Source organism: Seriola dumerili, unplaced genomic scaffold (assembly GCF_002260705.1).
Source record: "Seriola dumerili isolate Sdu_G_001 unplaced genomic scaffold, Sdu_1.0 BDQW01000019.1, whole genome shotgun sequence".
Taxonomy (NCBI): Eukaryota; Metazoa; Chordata; class Actinopteri; order Carangiformes; family Carangidae; genus Seriola; species Seriola dumerili.
The window spans coordinates 699,216-711,588 of NW_019174274.1; the positions used below are offsets into that span (position 1 = coordinate 699,216).

The 12,373-nt window shown below is 42.8% G+C and overlaps 2 protein-coding genes across 2 annotated transcripts; one reads left to right on the top strand and one right to left on the bottom strand.

Annotated features, from left to right (window-relative positions):
- The first annotated feature begins 232 nt into the window (after positions 1 to 232).
- LOC111233693 (gap junction gamma-1 protein-like) lies at positions 233 to 7,593 on the top strand. Its single transcript, XM_022761572.1, has 5 exons — positions 233 to 394; positions 4,594 to 4,865; positions 4,996 to 5,221; positions 5,313 to 5,996; positions 6,318 to 7,593. Exons 2-5 carry the CDS (start codon positions 4,626 to 4,628, stop codon positions 6,329 to 6,331), a joined length of 1,164 nt encoding a protein of 387 aa, XP_022617293.1. The 5' UTR covers positions 233 to 394; positions 4,594 to 4,625; the 3' UTR covers positions 6,332 to 7,593.
- A 1,212-nt stretch (positions 7,594 to 8,805) lies between these two features.
- inha (inhibin alpha subunit) lies at positions 8,806 to 10,767 on the bottom strand. Its single transcript, XM_022761584.1, has 2 exons — positions 10,402 to 10,767; positions 8,806 to 9,554 (listed from the first exon to the last, which is right to left on the bottom strand). The coding sequence occupies exons 1-2, from the start codon at positions 10,700 to 10,702 to the stop codon at positions 8,806 to 8,808; spliced, it is 1,050 nt and encodes a 349-aa protein (XP_022617305.1). The 5' UTR covers positions 10,703 to 10,767.
- Between the last annotated feature and the right edge of the window lie 1,606 nt (positions 10,768 to 12,373).

Genomic DNA, 12,373 nt, shown 5'->3' on the forward strand with positions numbered 1-12,373 from the left:
AGCATCATCATATTATAAAATGAATAATAGGATCCCCATAGTCTTTTGTCGTGAGGGCCGAACGGTAGTCAGCGTCGTGGATCTCAGGTTTCAGGCGAGGGGCCTCCTCTGAATGGGGCCGAGTTGTGGAGGAGGTGCGGGAGGAGGAGGAGGAGGAGGAGGAGGAGGAGAAGGAGGGGAGCAGCCAGGAGCCTGCGGGAATCAGAGCGCTTTCTTTTGTCCTCTTGTTCGGGACCCCGACACATGGGGTCAACACGGGCTGAATGGGTTCATACTGACGGCTGCCTCGGACGCGGACGCACGCAGACGCCGATGAGAGCGCGCACTTAATTAGGAAAACCTGGTCGAGCAATTAAGCACGAGGAGAGAAGACGCGCGTATTGGAGCGCAGAAGGTGGGTGTTTGGCACCGAGAAAAGTTTGTTACGACAGTTTAGTTTCTTTTTACAACTTAATTAAGCCTCATTTGAGTTCGTTTGATAACTAAAAAGTTTATTTTACGAGCAGGGTTTAATCTAAATTTACCAAGTGGGTTCCGCGTTACGAGTTTTGGATCTTGCTCCTTGCCGGAGAGCGGTGAGTCGTCCTATTTTCTTAGTTTCAGGTCCAAAGGGGAAAATGTAATCAAAGACTTTGTAAAAGTCATTGTTAGTGCGATGTTATGTTATAAGGGGATATGGTTTGATGAAAGTGCCTAAAAAGGCTGTGTCAATACCACAGGAGGTTCAAAAGTTCCACATCGGGATGACTAAATCACCTCACACCAGACTGTAAGCATTACAGTGATTTTCCTTAGTTGTTTTAATGAGTAATTCTCTTACTGACAGTGGTTTTAACTTTCCTGACGAATCGTGACTCTGGTTCTTTGAAATGATGGCTTCATTTTCTAATTCACCGGGTTTTTGTTTCCCCACTGAAGCTTGGCAGCACTTTGTTTTCCTCCAGAAATGCCACAATTTCCAAAACAATTCAGTCTGACTCAGCAGAGCGTGTTCATAGCCTTCAACAGCTCTGCTGAGGAGCTTTTAAACCTCCTTTCAACTTCTTTTTACTGCTTGTCTGAAACAGAAAAGGAAATATGTGTTGTGGATAAAGTGCTTTTCCCAACTGGATGTCTGTTGCAGATTGAAGAGTTATTTATTTATTTATTTTTATTTTTTTTCATGGTGACAGTGCAGAAGACAGAAGGAGATGATTGACATTTGTAGATGCTGTGTTCTTCTCTTGCTGGTCAGACTGCATGGGGATTTCATGTGCCCTCTGTCTGCTCCCTGAACCCTAAAATCCAGCTTTCTGCTTTTGGTTAGGCAGGAATGTTAACTCGCCTTCGCTTTGTCCAGATCCTTTGCCCAAAAACTCTCCATCCCCCTCCTTCTCCTCCTGCGGACGAGTGGCTCCTGAAGCAGAAAAGCCATTAAATCAGTTGAGCTGGGTTTAGCCCATATGAGCAAATAAGCTTCTGTTTAAAACCTGCCTTTGGTCAGCTGTTGGGAGGGTGGCACTGCAAAAATGTTTGCCATTGCTTGAGCCAGGAAGCCAGTTTGTCTAAGTCAAATACACTGTTGGGTGATGAGCTACTTTTCTATTTGTGTCTTTTATTTAGAGAGCAGCAGAGAGCAGTGAGGATTTACAGTGTGTTAACAAGGGGAGCTGTAAAGGTTTTCATCTGAGTAAATTTAGTCTGCTGCTGCTGCTGCTGTGGGTGGAGAGAAAACTTCTGAGAAACCTCTGAGAGGAGTCTTTACTCTTCCTCCTTAGCTCTGCACGCTTGGAAACTTTTAATGGACCCTCTAAGCAGGAGCTACACTCCTCTTTGGAGCACTAACACCTGCTGTATAAAGTTTATATCACAATGAACAGCCAAAATGAAAAACCAAAACTACGGTTTGACCCACTTGTGGCGCACAGCCAGCGTCTAAAATTACAGTAACTTTTTTCACTTGCAAGAGTCACCAGACTGAAATAATTTACCAGACAGGAATAGCTCACCCACTACTAGGAAATACACCACCCTGGCTGTGACGATTCAGTGGCATTTTTTTTTTTTTTTTTTTTATATGTCAGGCATCAATGGATCTGCCTTGTGCTGGATACAGTCTGTCTTAAATGGAAGTAACGGTGGAATTGAGGCATCACTCGTGCACGTAAAGCATTGAAAAACCCTGGAAAAAGGTTTTTAAAATGTACTGACAATGTGGATATTTGCCTTGGTTATCTCGCACTTTGCAGACTTTACAGTGACTCCATGACCCCAAGCTGTCACTCATCTGCGCAGGTCAAACGTTGCATTTTTGCGTGTCGATCAGGTGACCGCAGTGCAGTGAAAAAGTTTGTTTAAAGTGGCACAAACAGACGTAGAACCCCCTCGGAGGTGACTTTCAAATATCAGCCTGTACTTTCTCGTTCTGGCAGCTCAGCATGTTTTGCAGTGTTTTTTTTGTTGTTTTTTTTCAGTGTACTGATATTAGATGACCATTAGTGGTTAGCCTGCGGCTTCATGACGATAAAAGCCCTCATTTCTCCCAAGATGCTTTCGGTTACTGTTTTGCATTACGGTTTGAGCTGGAGAGGGCTGAGGATCAGAGCTGAGAGTCTCGGTGGAGGAAACCAAATAAGGTGGTAACTGGGTCAGGTGATGTTTAAAGGGACAATCTGCCTTATTGAATGTCAGATAAGAGTATTGAGCTGTGAGAAACCAACACGGTTTTAATGAAGATGGGCGGGGTTTGTAATTGTATGGTAGGGGTAAAACAGATGTACTCTGGTCTCAGGCTTTCCTTTCAGGGTCACACAGGTTGTCCGTTTTGTCAAACACCTTAGCCATTCCCACGACCGAAATCTACATTTAGCAGGCACAGGATGGTTTTATAGAAATAATGGTACAAAATCTCTGCAGTAGATGAGTCTTGCCTCTTTTTTTTTTTTTTTTTTGAAGTGTGATTTAGTTCTACATTTAGTGCCTGAAACCCTTAAATACTTTGAATCTGAGTCCAAGTGTTTCAAGGTCCATAATTTTGACTGTCTGGATCTAACCAAGACGGGCCAACTTCTAACATGTGTTTACAGCTTTGGTGTGGCTAGTGGGTCCCTGGACCTCTCCATGAAGGCGTGTTTTTTTTTTGTTTTTTTTTTGGTGGAATATTTTTCTGGTCAGGCTCAGGCAAGTCAGACTCAACATTTCTCAGCATCTGAAGGTGCCAGTTTAGAGGGAGGATTTTGCAAAGGAATTGATGAGTAACCTGGCGAGTGGGGGCGTGAGTATCATGTCCTAATCTGAATCGACATGCCTATAGATGCTTGTAATGGCCAGTTGCTGTGAGTCATGAAATGCTGGTTCTTTTCTTTTCTATTCTGAAAACAGAAATTTAGAGAAGGTCAGTCCAAAAAGTCAAAGGATCTTTATTATGGAATTAATATCAGATATTTCGGGCCCTGCTTTAGTGAGAAATATATTCATCCAGGTATTAAACCAAACTGATATTAGAGACCTTTTGAGTAAGCTGAGTGCTGCAGTTGATGTGGCCTTTCAATTTCAGTGCACAAATAAGCTTCAAGGCAAATTTTTAGCTACTTTTTCGAAAGAAAATTAATAATAATATCACTAAAAAAACTACCATATGAAGTTTTTGCATTGTCTGATTTGTTGCAAAAAATTTGGTGAATCAGGCTTTCCTGTAAAACACAGAGATCCAGTTTAAAGGATGAATCACTTTGTTACTGAACTGGGGGGAAAAAAAAGAGCAGCTCCATTCTGTTCATGTCTTCGTGTTGAGGTGTGAGGTTGTGGTTTTTTAAAAGAATTTAAAGGGATCATTTCTGGAAGCGTGACAGGGAATAAATTACCTACCCCCATTCACTGCTTCAGTATCATAATACCTGGAGTGCAAAGCCACAGCAGGTCTCCTCACGCCTAGCAGCAACTTGCCAGCCGACACTTTGATGTTCGATTAAGCAGCTCAAGCTTGGCATGGCAGGAAGCTGGAGGAATGCGGGTTTACCGAACTGCTACCAAGACTAGTGCACTCCGACCAACAGGACAGATTCAGTGTTGTGTAGTTGACGCATGGATACCTGCATGTTCCAGAAGCCTGTGTCTTATTAAAACAAAGCATGGGGTCGGTTTGCTGCCTAGCTCCGTGGTTGAGGTTTACCCAGAATACTTGAATGCAATATTTAAACGTGCATTCTTTAATCACTTTGTGCACATGCATCAGACTACCAGGTTTACACATTCACGCTTTCACGTTTGTCCAATGAGGAGTTTCTCAGTCTGGCCAGCAACAAATGTCTATTTGCATTAATAAATTATACAGTAATTTTAACTTTAAGTCTCCAAATGATTTGTTTTGTCCGAACAACAATCTCAAACTCAAAATATTCAGTTTTTGAATTTTGTGTATTTCTGCTTAAAAACGACTGTTGTTGACTAATTTTAAAAATTTGTGTGACTTAACACAGCTTGTAAATTGCATAGCATGCCACGACCCTAAAAAGAAGAGAAGAAAAACTGTAAACCAGCACAAAAGAGCCTGAAATGAGGTCACAGTGCGAAACAGTATCATCATGTCAGTGTTCCCACTTTCTCCCCACCCAGAGCTGATTTAGCTCCCCAGTCACCTTGGCACCATGAGTTGGAGCTTCCTAACTCGTCTGCTGGATGAGATCTCCAACCACTCCACCTTTGTGGGGAAGATCTGGTTGACGGTGCTCATCGTCTTCCGCATCGTGCTGACGGGCGTCGGGGGTGAAACCATCTACTATGATGAGCAGAGTAAATTTGTCTGCAACACGCAGCAGCCTGGGTGTGAGAATGTGTGCTACGACGCGTTTGCACCACTCTCTCACGTCCGATTCTGGATCTTCCAGGTGAGCTGCATTTCACTTTTTGACAAATGTTGAACATAAAAGCTAAAATGTCCTCTGCAGTGTTTATTTTTAAAACGATTGTGTCTCTGATTTTGATTAATTTCAACAACACGTGTGTGTTTTTGTCTAGGTTATCCTGATCACTACCCCGACTATCATGTACCTGGGCTTTGCCATGCACAAGATCACCCGCATGGACGACAGCGAGTACCGGCCCGTCCGGAACCGGAAGAAGAAGATGCCCATCGTCAGCCGTGGGGCAGTTCGGGACTATGAGGAGGCGGAGGACAATGGAGAGGAAGACCCGATGATTGCTGAAGAAATTGAGCCAGAGAAGCCCGACAAAGAAGAAAAAAGTAGGGCAGCAATTTGTCAGTCACCAAACCTTTTGATGTTCTGTCAAGTAGGTTCCCAAGTCAGATTGTAAGCAGTGTCTGTGTTTCCTAGGCTCTGAGAAGAAGCATGATGGTCGTCGGCGGATTCTGCGTGACGGCCTGATGAAAGTCTACGTGTGCCAGCTGCTGTGGCGCTCCGCCTTTGAGGTCGCCTTCCTTTTCGGCCAATACGTCCTCTACGGCTTCGAGGTGATACCCTCCTACGTCTGCACCCGCTCACCATGCCCGCACACAGTCGACTGCTTTGTGTCCCGACCCACGGAGAAGACCATCTTCCTGCTGGTGATGTACGTGGTGTCTTTCCTCTGCCTGATCCTCACTGTCCTGGAAATCGTCCATTTGGGGATCGGCGGCATCCGTGACACCTTCCGCAGACGGGCTACACTCAACTCCCGAGCCCCGCCGCCACCGACCTCCTCACGTTCCATGCCAACAGCCCCACCAGGATACCATGCCACCATGAAGAAGGAGAAACTAAAAGGAGAGCTGAGGGATTCTCCAATAGCCGACTCCGGGAGGGAGAGTTTTGGGGACGAGGGGCCCTCGTCCAGGGAGCTGGAGCGGTTGAGGAGGCACCTGAAGCTGGCCCAGCAGCACCTTGACCTGGCCTACCAGGCAGACGAGGGAATCCCCTCACGCAGCAGCAGCCCGGAGGTCAACACGGCTGCACAGACAGCTGCCGAGCAGAACCGCCTCAACTTTGCCCAGGAAAAGCAGGGAGAGGCAAGCGAGAAAGGTAACAAAGACGTTTTCAAACTTGCTCATAAATGCGTTTTACAGGCAGATTTATACCAACTCCAAACCCTTCTAGTACTGTGGCAATTAGTTGATTAATCTGTTGGCTGATCAACAGAAAATATATCTATTGATCTTTTGGATGATGGCTGCAACTTGCCTCGTACAATTTCAGAGCTCAAAAATGAAGTTGGTCCATTGACTGAGGGTTTAATCAGTTTTATTACATACATAACTTTAGCCATGAATAAACCCTTTAAAAAAAAATCCAGTTTGTAATGAACAAACATGCTGAATAGTCCTGTTTTGTCTCTTCTCCTAGGAATACGTGCCTGAGCGTGCTTCCTGCCACAAACGTCTGTCCTTCCATTCCTACTGGCCTTAAACACATGGGGGAAGCACATATGGGAATGCAGTCAGACCACTGAGGGAGACCAAAGCGTGTATGTGTGTGTGTTTGTATGCATGTGTGGATGAGAGAAAATGAGCCTTTCAGTATTAGGGGTCAGTCGAAAAGAGAGAGAAAAAAAAAAAAATGCTGACCAAGCTGTGTTGTGACAAATGGTTCATCTCCACGACTCTAAACTTGAATGCCTGCCACATATCGAGTTTCTGCTTGCCGACCTACATCCAAACCTTGACTGTGCCTTCAGCTAAAACCTTGTCTACACCCTGTTCTTTCACCCACTCTGTTTTTGTGGTCATGCAATAATCCTCATCCATTTCAGACCTTGTAAGGATCGCCGTAAGCTTCAAACTCCTGGCTGAGTGTAGTGTTTTTTTGTTGTTTTTTTTTTTTTTGTTTTTTTTTTGTCGTCTTGACAAAAGCAAGGCTCTCTTTTTATCAAATGTCGCCAAATGTTAATGCCTCACTTCGTTGAGGCTTGTTGGCCTCAGAGAGAAGCTCAAACAACACAGCCTTGGGTTATGTCATTTCTGGAGCGTGTGCAGCAGGCTTAACCTGTGCTAGATGAATCGTGTTTACTTTAAACAGATCTGATGTTAGGGATTATTGTTTATTAGAAAGAGCCCACACCATTTCAGGAAATAACAGCCTGTATATTTACTCCAAACATCCAAAATGTTTTACCTGGGAAATGCTTGAATTCTTTATCGACCAATGTTCCAAGGACATTCCAAGAGTAATTTTATGTACAATCAGTTCATTTAAAATACTCAATTTATTTTACCAGTACTTTTTTTTTTTCACCAAAGCTCTAGATTAGTTACATTTTTGTCTAGAAGGAAGTGTTGGCATCACAAATGCCACCTGTTTCACATGACTGTTGAGAAGTAGGCACTTGATGTTGGTAATCCTTTTTCTTCCCTAAATTATGTAATATAAAAATGATTCATAATGTACATCATTGCAGAAAGTTTAAAATGTCGGGGATTTTTTTTTTTTTTTTTTTTGCTAACCAGCTGGAAACATCTTTCTTCCAGGCTACTGTCAACAATGAAACTCCATCCTTGTCTTTTGAAATTTACATTCTTCTTTGGTTAGACATACTTTCCATCCTTGACATGCACCACTACTCCTTCTTTGTGCTGAAACATGGATGCTTTTGTGCATCATGGAAAAAAAAAAAAAAAAAAAACCAACCCAGCTGAGGGGAATGATGACGGTCGGCTGCTAACACACAGCCTGGTGCCATGTAAACACATAATCTTCGTTCATCTTGATCAATAGCTTTCAGTTCTCATGCAGAGTTCATACTTTCTCATCGCCTTGTCAGTTGGTTGTATGATCTGTGGCTGGAAAAAAAGGAATTACAGATTGCCAAAGGAGCTGTTTGATGCTGTATTCTTGTAATCATCTCACTTCCAGTTTTGCCACTTATTGCAAGGTACGACATTCCATTTTGACTATTGTACTTCAATGGTTTATACATTGTTTTCTTTCTTTTTTTTCTATTGCAAGTTTTGTAGTTTTTGTAACTGTAGAGATTATTTTGTCTTCAGAGTAAATAAATAAATATATTTGAACAAGATGTTTTGTCTTTGGGCTTTTGGACTCTTTTTGGTGATTAAGTTGCAGCTTGTATAAACTCTTCCCACGTTTTTGTCCGTCAAAATCTTTTTGTTACACAGTGAATAAATCGGCAAAGTTAACTGATATACAAATTGTTGATTTTCATATGAAGCATGAGCTAAAAATTAAGTACTTGGTTAAAATTAATGCAGTAAAAAATAACCTGTGGCATAAGAGGAAAGTAAAATATTAACCCAGAGTTTGTGGCACTTACAGAACGCAACAGTTCCATGTTTTAATCAATGATTTAATATACATTACTGCATATCAGTTAACAACAGAAGACTGTGAAGGCACTGATGTGAAATGATGCAGTTTAAAAGTGAGCCTGCACTGCCCCTTAAAGGTGAGAATCACAACACAAAGGAAAAACACTACAATCATGACCTTAAGTTTTACTTATAGATTGTAGTTAATATACATGACAAATGCAAGACATTTTGATAAGAGTTGAATGATGGATAATTACTAAGAGAAATGGCTGATTTAAAGCAAAGGGGAAGTCCCCTAAACTACAAAATACATATATTTTTTTAAGCTTAAGCCCCTGCTTGTTTCTGGCTATGCAAACAGTTGGGTTTTATGTGCTGAGATATTGACCTATCCAAATCTAAATCTGCACCAACAACTTTTTCTAGAAAGAAGTTGTGGTGTGAATAACAGGCATTGATGATGATGTTGATTCTTTTATATGTTGACTGCAAAAACAGTATAATTGTATACTCAGACAATTAGTATATAATGTACTGTATAATACTGTTTACATAAACTTTCATGTTCAGATACAAGCACATTCTTCAGGTATGATGTTGGGCAAGGTCTCATATTTGAACGAGTATCCACCATCAGATGTCGTGGTGATCCTCAGGGACTTCATGGTCCCTGGGACTGGAGCGCAGCACTGAGTGATCCCCAGCATCGTGGTGGTTCGATCCCCGGCCGAGCAGTTCCCATGGCAGTAGTAGAAGGTCAGCACTCTCGGATGGACAATCCAGTTGTCCCAGCCCAGCTCCTCGAAGCTGATTTCGATCGCTTCTCGGTGGCAGTCACTGTGCTCTGGTCTCTCCTGAGAGGTCCGCTGTAGCAGGTCAATAGCAGAGGGAGACCAGGGGATGGTTACTGGTGCGTGACGGGGTGAACGGACTGGACCACGAGGCTGAGCGTGGAGGTGAAGAAAAGGCATCTTGTCTGGTTCATTGGCGTGGCACTGACAGGTCGGACAGCGGACCTGGAGTAGAAAAGGGCCTTCAGCCACAGAGACCAGCTGGCTCTGATCCAAGTGGAAGGTGGTCCATCCGTCTGAGCTCATCTTTGATGGAGTCTCTGCTGCCTGAAGAAGCTGCTGTGCTGAAGTGAGAATGAACAGCTCGGCGGAACTGTTTGCTGTGGCTTCTTCACCTGCATAGAACCAGAGGTGAGCAGATGTGACCACGGTCTCCTGGTGGTTCATGGACGGCTGGAAGTAATATGTGAAGTGGCTTTCGGGGGTTTCTCCAGGAGCTGAGTCAGATTCGGCACAAGATGAGTCTGCCAAAGAAAGATTAGAGAGAGGTCAGTGAAGTTTATTAATTATTAATATATTGTAACTCCTTTGGGGCTTCATCAGAGTCCTGCTGTTATCTAGAGGAGGCCTCAGTGTGTGGACTCTTTCAGATCAACACATGCAAACAGGAAGTCATCAGAATACCATCAGTAATTTTAAAGAGTCACTTAATATGCAGTGATGCACAGGTGTACTCCAGGACACGATGACAGCACTGTCTGGTATAGCTACAGGTGCAACAAAGCCCACATCTGACCTTTAAAAATCTATACCCTTAAAGTAAATCCCTTCTCGATTGTTTCCATGAACACATTCATTTTTTTATATCATAAACTAATGTTAAAGTGCAACTATCTGGCTTTATTCGTTTCAGATCTGCAGCACACAGAAAACTTAAAGATGAGACATTTCAGAATATTTGTAATTAAGATCCTTTAGCGCAACTCACTTCATGGCAATCATAGGTTGAGTGATTCTTCTCCTGAAAAACATCTTCTACTCACCGAGCAACTTTCTCGTTCACCCTAAATTATCTATATGTTATTTCATCTATAATCTGCAAACTCTAAACTTTCCAAAGAAGACTGTTGTCTGGAAATAATCAGATGATGTTTATTTAGCAGACGCTAACATGCAGTTGCTGACTGGATAAAGTTCAATTTCACAATTCATTTTCACATGATTAGGTCAGCTTTGCTGAGCATGCACAAGAAAACTATGATAAAACTGTCTATGATGACTATAACGTGCTGTGTTCTACACTTAGCTTTTTGAATTATTGTCTTGAATTTAAGGATCAAAAAAACATACAAACAAACAAAAGATTCTCACCAGAACTGGGAAAGATAATCATTTGAGACATTTCCTGGTTTAGACGGGTTTGATGGTTGACCCATGTTGTCCTGCTAGTCCTGGGGGCCCTACGATGCATGTGCCGTGCTTCTGGTTGTGCCATATCCACATCAGGACCCTGCACTGTGGCCGCAGGTGGCTCTTCCAGCCCGAGGCCCCCCAGGACCCGCTCTCTGAACCACGACAACACTGCCTCCCCAGACAGCTCCTCTCCTCTGCAGGCTTGAAGCAGACTGTGGATCCACAGAGGACCCAGAATGAGAAGAGCACAGGACACCATGACTGCAGTGTAAGACAACCACTCGACAACAAAAAAGTCCAGAGAGGAAGTCTGACTTTTTACTGGTCCAGAGGAGCACAGAGTTTCTTCTCCTCGAGATGGAGGTCCAATCAGCTCCACAAAACTGCTTCCCTTCTGTGACTTTCCTTATTCTCACATGTATTTGTTTGGCTCTGCAGCTATCTGGGTCTGTGTGAAGTCTGCAAACAAAAGCATTTTGTTGCCAACACACAAATGGAAGATAGCAAGGAATGGCCTTGACGGTTGGGATATTGCATTATCTGTTTTGTAGCTGTTTCACACAGCATGGAGGGAATGTGTCTGCATGTTTTATTCTCTTAAGAGTTGCTTCTGGGTGGTTCAGCTGACTTATAGCTTGAGCAAAGGCCCAGACCGCAGCCACTGGCACATGCTGTACACGTGCATTACTAATGCAAAGCACAGAAGATGGAAATGTTTAGTTTAGTCTCAGATTCTGTTGTGAAAGTTTTTTACACTCTGTTGTGTGACTAGTGTCACATATGAGCTTTTTTTTTTGCTGTATGGGAACATTTTAACATACACCTCACTATATTTTGATATGTTCCTTCACAAAATTATCATTACCTGTGTTATTTGGATAATAATAGGCTCCAGCAATTATACAAAATGTTTCACACTATGAAAAGTTTGCATTATCTGAAGCTAAAAACATTCATTTATAGAATACAGCCATGCCTCACACACAACACACACCTGTTTTCCCACTAAACAGAAAGTCTTTGTCTACTGTAAGGGAAACCTGTGTGTGCCTGCTTTTATCTGACTGGCCTTGAATCCTTGAACTGCGCCTCTGCAAAATATTTTTTCATAATGTGTGTTTCTGTACAAGGACATTTTATCAGCAATTTAACAGGTCAAAGACCAGATGTTCGCAGAAGCATAGACAAAAAACAATGTAGTGAAGGATTACTTGCTTTAATGAATTGTCAGCTCTAATACAATTTCTATGGTTACATACCTGGAGAGCTAGTGTACATTTAAAACATGTCTTTGTATTGACCTTACAGACTTGTTGCAGCCAGTGATTCCAACAGACACGTGTTGACTCTTGTTTCTTGCATTAACTCTCAGAGTCTCAAAAGCACAATTACACCCACAGGAGAGCTTCTGTTATACATTTTACTCCTGTTGGGTGTCTGGGTTTGAGTTTACGTTTTCTGGTCTAAAGGCGCCATCTTGTGGATGTGACTGAGAGCTCCTCCTCATACAGGATGTGACTTAATGCAACGAAAGTGAAAGTATGACAGAAAGTAATGAACAGAAAGGACGCACGCCAGTCAAAGTTTCAATGAGGGCCAAGAAAATCTGTCTGTGACCCGGTGCCACACAGGTAAGAAGGGTTAAACCGTTGTAAAAACTGCTGTGGAAGTGCTAAACTGTTGTATGCTAACACACGGAACCTGTCGCCTTCACCTTCCGGTTATTTCTGTACGTGAAGAAGAGACCACACTGGCCTCCGCTTTGTTTCCACTTATCATTACTCTTTTCCACTTTGAAGAAAGTACCTGTGGGTGCTGAATACGTTTATAAATTTGCCGCCAGTGTCGCGTCACTTGTACGTTAAGTGATGCTCAGCTGATCCGCTTTATTTAAAAGTTACATCCCAGCTTGTACTTTACTTCCTGACAC